The 13,493-nt window shown below is 34.4% G+C and overlaps 1 protein-coding gene across 13 annotated transcripts in view; it reads right to left on the bottom strand.

The window, feature by feature from the left end:
- The window catches only part of NBEA (neurobeachin), a 671,317-nt gene that overhangs the window by 307,254 nt on the left and 350,570 nt on the right, over nucleotides 1-13,493 (bottom strand). For all 13 annotated transcript variants that reach the window (XM_070240236.1, XM_070240226.1, XM_070240227.1 and 10 more), the window contains one exon: nucleotides 13,190-13,254. In XM_070240236.1, the coding sequence (XP_070096337.1) occupies nucleotides 13,190-13,254 (65 nt within the window). The remainder of the gene's footprint in view (nucleotides 1-13,189; nucleotides 13,255-13,493) is intronic.

Raw genomic sequence — 13,493 nt, 5'->3', positions numbered from 1 at the left:
CATGATAGTGATGTACATCGAAATTTAAGGACCAGTGAGTTAATGCTGTGTGAATGATGGTAAAGTCTAGATCTGATTTCTCAGTTAGCTTCATTCAGTTGCATAGTCACAAAATCTACCCCTGAGGTTAACTAGCGCAGAGAAACTATTATTACAAAGATTGTAAAGAGAACGCACTTATCCAACATTGTTAGGTTAGGGTCACTTCTTAAGATGAGTCTCCAAGTATTCTAATACTAGTTCAGTCACCATATGTAAGGAAGTCAAGTCTCTTCTGTTTTATGGGTGCAGACAGAGGGAGGTACTCTCAACTTGTTCATAGGCCAGAAAGGTCCATTTATATTAAATCTCCTACTTTTCTCCTTTCCAATCTCTTCAGTGACCAAGGTTGGTTACCTATTTACTCTTTTTCTATGTAAAACTAGTCTCAGTAAGTTAATGTCCTTATGGAGGATTTAAATAATTTAATATAGTTAATATAATCCTATTTAATATAGTTTAATATAATCCTATAGTTTAATATGGATTTAGAAAACATTGCTCTCAGAATAGGACATGTTAAGGTTTCTTTGAGACACAAACTGGATATCATCTAAGAACAGTGGCTTTCAAACTGTGCCCCAAAGTAAAATATGAGAGATATATTTTATATCATAAACCTACAAACCTACACAACAAACATTTCAGCAAACAGTATTTACTTGAACAGGCAATGTACCCAATTATTTTGTCCATTATTTACTATTTCATATTTTTGAAGGTGCTGATAGCAACCCATTAAATTGATTTCATGTCCTGTTAAAGGTTAAGACAATAGTTTTGAAAATACTGGTCAGACGACTTCCTCCTTCTATAGTTCACCCTGGACCAAATAATCAAGCTCCTGGCTTAAATTCTGGGGTTCCAAGTAAACAGCTCAAAGATATAACAACCAGGAGAAGAGCAGGCAGTGCTAACAGTTATAACAAAGTCTGAGAAGTGATGGGATAGGGGTTCTGAGTTAAGAAAAACTGAATCAAGATCAGAGACGTGGCAGTAACTAAAGCGAAGAAGGCTCGTTTCAATCCATTTTATTTTATTTGCCTCCTAATAATAGGAGTGGAGAAACATGGATTAATGGTGTGAAAGGAAAATTTTGGAGGAAAATGTAGAAGCAAATAAGGCCTAACAGCACGAGTAGCCACAGTACAACAGAACGACGCTGGGAAGAAATGCGCCTGCTACGACAGCCTCTGGTTAATTCCCAAGCTCTTCTGTGCTCTCTCAACGGGATGGGATGGCTCCTTTTGCAAGGGAACGGGGCTGCCAAAGTGTCTTGCAAACACTATGAATGCAAGTCCCAATAAGAGCTTTTCCCTTAGTTAACAATATAATTCCTTATTGCTGAATCTATCACTATAAATTCTAAGAACTAGAGAATAAATAATGCAATATAAAATTCATTTCTTTTGGAAAAGAAGAGAGAGAAGAAATAACGTTAACACTTTTATTTTCGCTGTTTTGACTGATAAGTAGCATGATGCCCTAGGAAGCTTCTGAATAGGTCATTATTACCAGCCTATCCTACTACTTGTGTGTGCCTTAGTGTTTTGCATAAAATGTGCTATAGGCAATTGGAGTAGTGACATTATCATGTTAAGAATGCAAAAGGCCTACCAGTGCCCCTGAACAGGATATGTAATCTACTCTAGTTTCCTCAACATTCTTTGTCCATAGCCTTCAAAACCCAGCTCAAATGCCACTTAAATAATAATAAAAGCAAAGGCTTATTTCTTGAGTCCTTACTGTGTGACAGGAACATTGAGAACTGATTACTTATCAGACTAAGAGTATTATAGGTATCTTTCCATTTGATTCTTACCTCATTTGATATCTTATTAGATAAGCACAATTAGCCCCACTATACATATGAAGAAACTAAAGGTTAGAGAGATCAAGTAACTTGCCCAAAGTCACACAAATAGGCAACTGTGTTTGACTTAATTGGGAAATGTAATCAGTTTGATATGCCTTCTAACGGTGCATTAGAGTGAGAAAAGGCAAGGGATGTAGAGTTAGGCATTCATTCACTCAACAATAATTTATCGAGGGTCTTCTTCGTGGTAATAAATGACAATGAAATGTAAGTATGACATACTTTAGGAGGAAATGGAGGGTGCCTAGTTCAGTGTGTGTGTGGTGGAGGGGGAGGGGGGCGGTAAGGAGGCCCAGGTAAGCAAAGGCCTTGCAGGTCATGTTACAGAACTTTATAAGTAATGAAGCACTACTGTAGTTTTGTTTTTTCTTTTAAGTCAGGTTTATTCAGGTATAATTGACATAAAGTTAACCCTTTTTAAATGCACAGTTTGATGAGTTTTGACAAACATATGTTTTAGGTAGTCACCATGGTAATCAAAAACCTTTTCATCACCCAAAAATGTTCCTTTGTGCCTTTTTCCTGACATCCACAGCAACCAGTGAATTGTTTTCTGTCCTATAATTTTGTCTTTTCCATAATGTCACAGAAATGGAATCAGATAGTATGTCTTTACTGTCTGGCTTCTTTAGCTTCACATAGTACTTTTAAGTGCCACATCTGTTGTGTGTGTCAGTAGCTCACACCTTTTTACTGCTGAGTAGTATCTGATATAATGATATATCATAATTAGTTTATCCATTTACTATTGATGGACATTCGAGTTATTTCCAGTCTTTGGCTCTTACGAATAAAGTTGCTACGAACATTCACATACAGGTCTTAATTTGGACCTATATATTCATTTTTCTTGGAAAAACATCTAGGCTTAGAATTGTTGAGTCAAACAATAAGTGTATGTTTAACCTTGTAAGATGCTAACAAACTGCTTTGCAAGTGGATGTGCCATTTTGCATTCCCACCAGCAAGGTACAACTAGTGATGCACAATGCTATCTCACTGTGGTTTAAAACTGAATTTCCCAAATAAATAATAATGTGCAACATCTGTTCCTGTGCTGATTGGCCACTTGTATACCTTCTTAGGTGTAGTGTCTCTTCAAGTCATTTGCCCAATCTGTATTGGGTAGCTTGTCTTTTTATTATGGAGTTATAAAATCTTCTCTCTTCCCTTCCACTGATCTATTCGTCTGTCTCTACACCAATCCTCCATCCGTGTTCTTTTTCAATTTGTTTTGGCTATTTTAGGTCCATAGTATTTTCAAAGAAATTTAAACATCAGCTACCAAATTTAAAATTTGGTATTTTTTAAATAAAATTGAAAAATTTAAAATTTAAAAATTTCTACCAAAAAAAAAAAAAATAAGCCTGCTGGAATTTTGATTAGGATTAGGTCTACAGATAGTTTGGGGAGAAGTAATACCTTTACTCTGTTGAGTCTTCTGATGCATGAACACAATATATTCCAGCATTTTAAAATTTATTTAAAAAATTTTCCCAGAAATATTTTGTAGTTTTTATTATACAGGTTTTTCACATATTTTATTAAGTACATCCCTAAGTATTTCATGTTTTTAATACCATTATAATGGGTTCATTTTTAATTTAAATTTCCAATATTTCACATTTATTATAAATGTTATTATAATTGATCTTTGAATACTGATCTTATATCCTGCGGCTTTGCTAAATTCACTTATTAGTTCTAGTACAGTACTTTTGCTCAGACATCTTAGCGTTTTCTACTTGACTAACTGAACTGGCTAAGACCTCTAGCCCAATACTGAATACAGGTGGTGAGTGAGAACATCCTAGCCTTGTTTTTGATCTAGGGGGAAAGCATTTAGTCTTTCACCATTAAGAAAGATGTTCGCTATATGTTTTTTGAAGACACCATTTATCACATAGGGGGAGTTAGATTTCTAGTTTACTGAGAGTTTTTATTATGAAAAAATGTTGAATTTTTCAAATGTTTTTCCTACATCTATTAAAATATCCATATATATATTTTTCTTTTTTAGTCTGTTGATATGGTACATTACGTTGATGGATATTTTTGAGTATTAAACCAACTTTGCATTCTTGGGATAAACACCTCTTACTCATGATGTAATTTTTTTCATATATTGCTGGACTTGCTTTGCCAAATTTTATTAAGGATACCGCACCTATGTTTATAGTGAATACTGGTCCACAGTCTCATTTCTGTAATGTCTATCATGTTGTTACCAGGGTGATGAGGTCTCATAAAATGAACTGTAAAGTGTTATCTACTCTTCTATTTCTGACTTTGAGTATAATTGGTATTATTTCTTCCTTAAATGTTTGGTAGAAATATTTAAATTATTTTTTAACATCAACTCTGCTCTTAAGTCCGTTGTTTTCCTTACATTGTGCTAGGAATGGAAGAATCTATGCTTTGGTATAATGGATTGTTTTAAATTCTGATTCATAAGTATGAATAATGCTTGTATAAAAATACGTAAAACTTCCATACTCTTTATGATACAGAAATAGATGTTATAAACTCTATCAGCATTAATAATTAAGTAAAATTACAGTCATCACTTAAAAGTCAGGAAAACTTTGACTATTTAAGTAATATAATGCTCAAAGACAGATTATGATTTTTAGAAAAAAAAAGTCCATATTTGTTTTATTAGATAAAAAAGAACATAAAGGTGTTTTCTGTTGTTCTAAATCTTAATTTTCGGGAAAAAAGCCAGAACTTATTTTTTTTTTGGATTCCACACAGTGTCCTATACTTATTTAGGTCCTGTCTCCTAAAAGAAGCCTTCTCTAATCACGAATGTCCCAAGGAATAGTTCCTTCTTTTAAAGTCAATGCAATTTTCATATCATTTATTTGCACTTAGTCATATACTATGAAATTCTGAACTGTTTAACTTTTTCTGCATGTAAATCCTAACTTCTCAATTATAAATTACTGGGAGATGAGGACCACATGTAAAATGTATTTGTATTGCTGCTAAAACTAACCTCTTAATGAGTATTTTATAAGAATTTACTCAGGTTTGTTTTTCCATATGTGTCGTGATTGCATTGGTGTTGATAACTTCAGGAATACCTGTACAGTTATTATACCGCCTTTGTAAGAGAAAACAATAATAACAACTTTTTTTTTTTTTGAGGAAGATTAGCCCTGAGCTAATATCTGCTGCCAATCCTCCTCTTTTTGCTGAGGAAGACTGGCCATGAGCTGACACCCATGCCCATCTTCCTCTACTTTATATGTGGGATGCCTGCCACAGCATGGCTTGCCAAGCGGTGCCATGTCTGCACCCAGGATGCAAACTGGCAAACCCCGGACCCCCGAAGTAGAACATGCGAACTTAACCGCTGCACCACTGAACTGGCCTCCTAACAACTTTTTTTAATCCTTGTCCAACTTGGGCTGTGACTTCTTATGACAGATGTGTTATAAAAGAAGTACTCTGGTTTTACAAACGTTGGTCTGTACAACGGCAATTGAAGAATTTAAATTAAATGTGTTCTTACTTTACCAATATGGGAATTAATCAGCTTATAATTCAGTGCTTCAATTCCTCTGGCACCTTGGGAAGAGTTCCTAGACTAAAATCCATGGCCCAGGCCATGACTATACTCTTGTCTCACCTGGCTTGTTCATTCTGTTCCTTCACCTCTCACCTTTAGTGTATCCTTGGACTGGCCACACACTTTATACCTTCATGTTAGTAGAGGCCCTCCCACAACCTGTTAGTTCACTTCTACTCGTATCTGTTATTTAAACAACATACCAGTCACAAATGCAAAGGCCAACTCTAGCCTCCTCTGTTGCTAAGTTGATCCTAGTTACATCAGAATGATATAGAAATGAAATCAAACTTTTCTAACAGCGACCTGGATCGTTTGAATCTTGACGGGTATTTACTTGCCATAAGTAAGCTAAGAACAACAATAACAAAACGTCTCTAAGAAATAAGAAATAGGAGGAAATACGGCACAGAAACAAATATATAAAAAATAGGCACCCTTCCCTTTTTCTGTTTTTAATATAAATAACTCTGAGTGTTTTATGAAATATTACTTAACTCTCACCAAAGTTAAAGTAATGGTGCCTAAGAGGAAAGTATATTTAAAGTTGTTCTCAGAAGAGAAAAAAACTCCTCAATACACATGTATATCAGATATATTTTAAATATGGTTAAAAATGTAATTCAAATAAAATTTATGATCACTAAATTCTGAAATATATTCCTTTATTACTTGAAATATAGCCATTATTAAATGGGACTTATTTTAGTTTTAGGTAAATAACATTTTATTTATCATCAATGTCTAAAGTTAAGTCTATAAATTAGCAATACTATTTAAGATCTATAAAATTAATTTTGTAAAAGAGAAGATTTCTTTTTACCTCATCCATTTACAAAACTCAGTATTTTAATAACTTATTACATGTGCAAAATGACTAACAGAGTAGTAAGAAAAACGTACAGATTAGATTCTACATGAAAAAATAGAGAGAGTAAACTTCTGCTTTCCAGGAGTTTCCAGGGATTTTTAGTTCAAAATTAAACCATAATCTCAACTCTGAGAAAAATGTCTCTTATCTTACAATTTTGGAAGTTACTGTTTTTTTAATACAGGTTTTTTGAAATCAAAGACACAAAACAAACAAACTCAAGCAAACCAAAGCTTATTGGTTTAATTATTAAATAGCATTAGTTAAATTAAAGAAGATATTCAAGTTGGGGCCAGACAATCACATACAATCATAAAGAATTATACTTGGATGCAATACGCTTCTCTTCTTCAAAACATAAGAAATTCAACCTATACATTTTTTTTTCCATATTTTAAGGAACAAAGTAAAAAAAAATTGGAAGCTTGTGAATCTTAGGTTAAATCCAGTGCTAAACAAGAATACATCCTGGCTTTTTATGAATATTCATTAATTATATCCCATATACTTTCAAAAGAATGATAAAGGTTTATTTTAGGCAAATGATTAATTTATTTGAAAAGAACACTCAAATTCCGTAACTTAAAAAAGTCTTTCTTATATGCTTTTATAGTTCAATTCAATAATTTAATAATTTAAAATCCAATTATTATTGCCAAGATATTATAGGCAATTTTACATCCCATTAACCTGGCTTTGTTTTAATTATAAAGATCCTTTGTTAGATTCCTTTAAATGATCCAGTTCATAATTCCAGCCTGTCCTAGGGAGTGCTTTCATTCAGCTGCACATTCATCAACTGTTTTCGGCCTGTTAATTGCAGACAACTGCACAATGGCTTTCTCCAGCTATGATTGATGAATTATATTCATGAGTGTAGCTGTTAAGTAGGATAAACATTTATAACAATTTCCACTTAAAGATTTTTATCTTCATTTCCACAAGGACAAATTAAAGACTGAGATTCTAACAACCAAGAGAAAGCGTTTTTTATGTGTTTCATTTTAAACTACCAGAAAAAGTTAAGAAAACTGCTATATGTCCATGCAAATGAGATAAAAGCATGTGTAAAGAACCTAATTTGTGACTAGTACATAGTGGGCATCAACGAGAAGAAGGCAGATAAACAGACTAATATGTCTTTACTGCAACTACAACCCAACTACCTAAATACATATTTTTTTGATCTGGAACTCCCAGTTCAAACATGAAAGATAAAGGCCTAAACTGAAAAAAAATGAACCAAACTAAAGGTGGGAGTCAGCAAAATTCTGAATACACATTATATGTAATAACAACAACAAAAAAATACTTCCATGTTTTAAGTGCCTATCTTGCAGCAGTTGTAATAAATGTTACATATATTATTTTCAATCTTCAGAGAAACTAGGCATGAAAGGTGTTACACTACTCTACAGATGTGAAATAATGTCAGAGGGAGACTGTTATGTGCCTAGAGTGTAAGAGTTTATCAGAAAGAGAAACGGTATTTGAACTCAGTACAAATAGTACACATATGCTCCGTATTATAATAGGCACCATGGAAACAGCCATAAAAAATAGACTACTAATAAACAGGCCCTAACACCATGGAATGAGAAGTACAAACCAGGGGAAAATGGAAGGTGCTAGGAGAACACAGGAAGGCACTTAATCTGGATTAGGGATGGGGAGGGGTTAGTGCTCAGTGAAGAGATTATTTTCACTGAAGAGAAGCGAACGTCTTAAAGCGAATGCCATTTTCTTTGTGCTGTGGACTGCTGGGGAAAACATCACAAAATCAAAGACAGCAACTTCAATCAGGTCCCCTAAACATTCTGGCGAGCCTCCAGGTTTCTGTAGTCTTTTCTCTCCCCTGTTTCTTCTCATAGTTGTGTGTACTTCTTGTCTATACTCATCTCCCCCTCACTCCTCACTCAAAACAACCTAACTCCTGTCCCCATGGGTACTCTAGTGAAATCACCACTTTCTCAAAGGTTACTGTCTCAATCATCTGCTCCCATACTACCCTCTACTTGCCCTTTGCCAGATTTATTACATCAGTAATTACTTAATCTAAGACTCTTATCCCCAGTAGATTGTAAGCTCTATTAGGGCAGGGTCTGGGTCTACATCCAGCATCTTTAGCACACAAGCACTCACTCAATTCAGTCTAAGTTTGGACAAAATCAACATGACCCTCTTGTCACTGAATCAATGGTCTCTTTAATCCTAACTTAAAAATTTTCTTGTTGACTGTTCACTCCTTCTCAAAGATTCTACTCACCATTCTTTTCTTCAGTCCTTCAATAAATATTTCTGATTGTGAACTACGTGCTAGGTGTATTCCAAAAACCAAGGGATATATCAACAAATACGACAGCGAATAAAACATGAGTTCTTAAGGAAAGTACATTTTAGTGGGTAAGACAGACATAAACAAAGAAGATAATTAGAGATGATGTTATTAAATGTCAAAACAGAGTCATGTGATGGAAGTGTGATAACTCAATAAGGTCACTAGGGAACCTCCCTGAGAGGGTGACATGTAAACTGATTCCTGAATGATGGGAAACCAGTCATGTGAAGATGTGAGGAAAGAGGATTCCCAGGAGAAACGGCAGTAAAGGCTAGGCCCCAGGTTCTCTGCTCATTCTACATGCTCTCTCTGAGCGTTACGTCTGTATTCTTTTCTACCATTCACCACATACAAGCTGAGGACACCTAAACCTACGGATCTCCACTTCAGCTGTCTCTTTGGAGAGCTAGAGACCCAAATTCCAAGAAGCCCATTCAACATTTCCACTTGGACATTTCACAGTCACTACAAATTCAGTGTAACCAAAAGTGAAAACATCTCTCACCCAACCCATGTTCCTCCTTCTGTATTGCTCTAAGTAAACTGTACTTATACTATAAACCACCCAGCCAGAAATCAAGTAATCTGTGATTCCTTCTTTCCCTTCTTACCATCTAATAAGCAATTTTATAGATTTAATTTCCAAAAGATACTTCAAATTTGTCTACTTCTTCATCCTCATAGCCACTATTAGTCAGTCGATGACATCATTATCTTCAATAGGATTACTGAAACTTCAGATTGTTATCTCTGTTCCAGTCTTGAGGCCCTGATCCATTTGCCACACTGAAGATTATGACTAAACCTCTTGAATTACACCCCACACCCTTAGCACAGCTCAGAAACCCCTTCATGCATGGCCCTTGCCAATGACCCCAGCCATAAAGGGATGACCCTTGTCTCTATGAGGCTGGCACACAGCATGCACATAGATAGCTGTTGGCTGACAGAAAATGGCTCTTCAGCAACACGTCTTGCTATTTTGTGCCTCTAGGGTATTGCACTACAGTATTCCCTGGGCCCAGAATTTTATTCTCATTTTTTTTTTTCTTTTACCTAGCTATGTCCTAATCATCTCTCAGTTCTCACTTAAGATGGCATTCTGTTTGGACACACATTTTTCTTTTTTGAACCTCTTCCATTTTTTTTTTTTAGACAATTTTTAGAGCAGTTTTAGGTTCCCCTCACATCACCTCCTCCATTATCACCATCCCCCACCAGAATGGTACAATTGTTACAAATAATGAAACTACATTAATACAGTATTATCAACCAAAGCCCATAGTTTACACTAGGCTTCACTCTTGGTGTTGTATAGTCTATGGATTTGGACAACTGTATAATGACATTTATCCACTATTATAGCATCATACAGACTAGATTCACTGCCCTTAAATTCTTCTGTGCTCCACCTATTCAACCTTCCCTTCCCCAACCGGTTCTTGGCACCCACTGATCTTTTCATTGACTCCATGGTTTTGCCTTTTCCAGAATGTCATATGGTTAGAATCATACAGTATGTAGCCTTTTCACATTAGCTTCTTTCATTTAGTAACATGCAATTAAGGTCCCTGCATGTCTTTTCATGGCTTGATAGCCCATTTCTTTTTAGCACTGAATAATATATATTCCATTGTGTGGATGTATAATCTAAATAAATGGGTGTTTATTTATCCACTCATCAACTGAGGGACATCTTGGTTGCTTCCAAGTTTTGGCAATTATAAATAAAGTGGCTATAAACATCTGTATGCAGGTTTTTATGAGGACATAAGTTTTAAACTCCTTTGGCTAGATAGCAAGGAGCATGATTTTTGAATCGTATGGTAAGAGTATGTTTAGTTTTGTAAGAAATCGCCAACCTGTCTTTCAACGTGGCTGTACCCTTCTACATTCCCATCAGTAAAGAATGAGAGTTCCTTTTGCTCTACATCTTTGCCAGCATTTGGTATTGTCACTGTTCCGGACTTTGGCCATTTTAATAGATATGTAGTGGTATCTCATTGTTGTTTTACTTTGCATTTCCGTGATGACACATGATGTGAAGCATCTTTCTGTATGCTTATTTGCCATCTGTTTATCTTCTTTGGTGAGGTTTCTGCTAAGGTCTTTGCCCCATTTTCTAACCAAGTTGCTTGTCTTCTTACTGTTGAGTTTTAAGAGTTCTTTGTATATTTTAGATAACAGTCCTACTTCAGACATATCTTTTGCAAGTATTTTCTCCCAGTCTGTGGCTGGTCTTCTCATTCTCTTGAGATTGTCTTCCATAAAGAAGAAGCTTTTAATTTTAATGAAGTCCAGCTTATCAAATCTTTCTTTCATGAATCATGCCTTTGGTATCGTATCTAAAGAGTCATCACCAAATCCAAGGTCATCTAGATTTTCTCTGATGTTACCTTCTATGAGTTATATAGTTTTGCATTTTACATTTAGGTCTGTTATCCACTTTGAGTTGATTTTTGTCAAGGGTGTAAGGTCTGTGTCTAGATTCATATTCTTGCATGTATATGGCCAGTTATTCCAGCACTTTTTGCCAAGAAGACTATCTTTGTTCCATTGTATTGGCTCTCCTTAGATACACTTTTTGAATACCCTGATAACCCCACCACTTGGAGAATGAACCATTCTAGACTAGATTAAATGCTCTGCCTTATGCTTACATTAATGTTAACCACTTCTATGATGGCACCCTTATATTACTGTATGTACTAGTCCAGTGTTTGTCTTTCCCCCAAAAAATCAGAACCATGTTTGTCTTACTCACTTCTCTCCCAGATCCCATAATAGTGTTTTGTATGCAGTAGATGCTGTATAGACATTTTGCTATATTAATGTATACATGATCTGTTCTTGTATGTTTACAGCTAGCTATGTTTCAATTTTTGTTCCAAAATCATCTTTATTGGAGGAACAATTGATAGGAAAAATGGAAATACGAATCTAGAATGGCACAATGAATATCATGGTGAGCATTTTGGAGGTTTTCATGGATTAAAATTTAAATAAAATATATAACTACTTTCTATAATTCCAACTCCTTTCCTAAAACAAAACAGAATAAACCCCAAACTCTAACCACTAAACAAGAAAATTTTCCACCCTTCTCCTGTTCTAAGACAATAACTACAATCACAGTGTTAGAGGTTCAATTCTATTAACTCTTCAGAGAGTTACTGCTGATAAGATATTTTTGGTTTTTTACTTCACAGTTGAAACAAACTAGCAAAATGAGCAGGTAGGTGAATTGAGAGACTTCTATAATTGATATGACCATGAGTAGCCTAAGCAAAAGTTTTCTTCTACTTTTTAATGACCTGAAGATAAATAATAATTAGCAATTCTTATCACAATAAAATTTTATAAGAACTAGAGTGTTATTACTATGTAAAATTATTTGTTATAAGAGAAAACTGATATTTTCCTGCATGTTTTGCTTTGTAGTGAAGGCAAAATTTATTTTAATTTTTAGAGTTGTATTATTATGACTAAAAATAATTTAGTCATGGAGTATCTAAATAAGAAATATACAGTAAGATGAATTGTTATAAAAACAGGTTATTTCTCAGAACATACTACATTGATGAAGAAAACCAATAACACTAAACTGAATTTGTTAATTTTTTTAAAAAATGGGTTCCTATACCATACATAAACTAATTTTCAAAGAATATCTTACAAAATATTCTTTCATGACACCTCCCTTGATAAAGATAATTTTATATACAGTAAGTATTATTTCCTTATCAATTTAATTAAATCTGGTTTCAAATACATAAATAGATTGTGTCAAATATTCATTCATTATTTTCCAAAGAAAACACTGTATCACACAAGAAACTCAAGTTGTAAAGGATGTCAAAATGGATACAAATGATTACAGTTACATCTGTCTTAATGTATCCACTGCCAATAAAGTTTTAGAAATATCACAATGAACAACTGTTTATCATGAAGTGATAGATACAATCATGGGCTCAAAAATAATTTACTTACAGCATCATTTTAACAATGGTATATATAAATTTCTAACTAGATTGCTATAGTTCCTATCTTTAACATCCTTCACATTTTCAGTTGGATACCAGAGAGCTTGATATGTTCAGACAAAACTCTTTCCCCTGAACTGAGCTAGGCTGAGGGAATAAACACTGAGCACGGCTCTGAAAACAGATGGAGTGGCAGATGGGAGTGCAGATTGGGTTCACTTGATCTGTGTAAAACAACTTTACTACTCAGTATTATGTGGCTCAAATCTCACGAAAACCTTACAAAGTTTGTCCTTTTACTTCATACATGCTTTTTTTCCTCCCCCAAATAAATTTTTAACACTTTAAACTTTCTTCATTTAAAGTTTAAGTACCTGGGTGATAAATTATTTAACTAAAATATATTTTCTTACATATTTTTTTGGAACAGATGTAGGAAAGAGCAGTCGCCCTGTGAAACAAAATGTACACTGACTAGTTGTCTAAAAATTGTAAAATTAATTACCTTCCTTCATTGATGAGTTCAATAAATGCAAGTCCTGCATTCTTCTGAATAGAATTTTGCCATTCCTAAAAGGAAAAACCAAACCAAGTATAAGAAAAATGAACATCTAAATGAAAGTAACATCTGGTTTGAGGCTCATGTTGATGTTGTTAATAACTTCCACATGATATCATTTCTAAATCTTTTTACAAGATTTTTAACAAACGATATTTTGTAAGAAACCTAATTTTAAGAAGTAGCCCTGGTTACTTAGTTTAGAAGGTGCTTTTGCATTCCTCGCAAGTTTCAGGCATGATGCAGACTG

Source organism: Equus caballus, chromosome 17 (assembly GCF_041296265.1).
Source record: "Equus caballus isolate H_3958 breed thoroughbred chromosome 17, TB-T2T, whole genome shotgun sequence".
Taxonomy (NCBI): domain Eukaryota; kingdom Metazoa; phylum Chordata; class Mammalia; order Perissodactyla; family Equidae; genus Equus; species Equus caballus.
The sequence above is the reverse complement of the archived record's forward strand: the minus strand, read 5'-3'. Positions and strand labels throughout refer to the sequence as shown.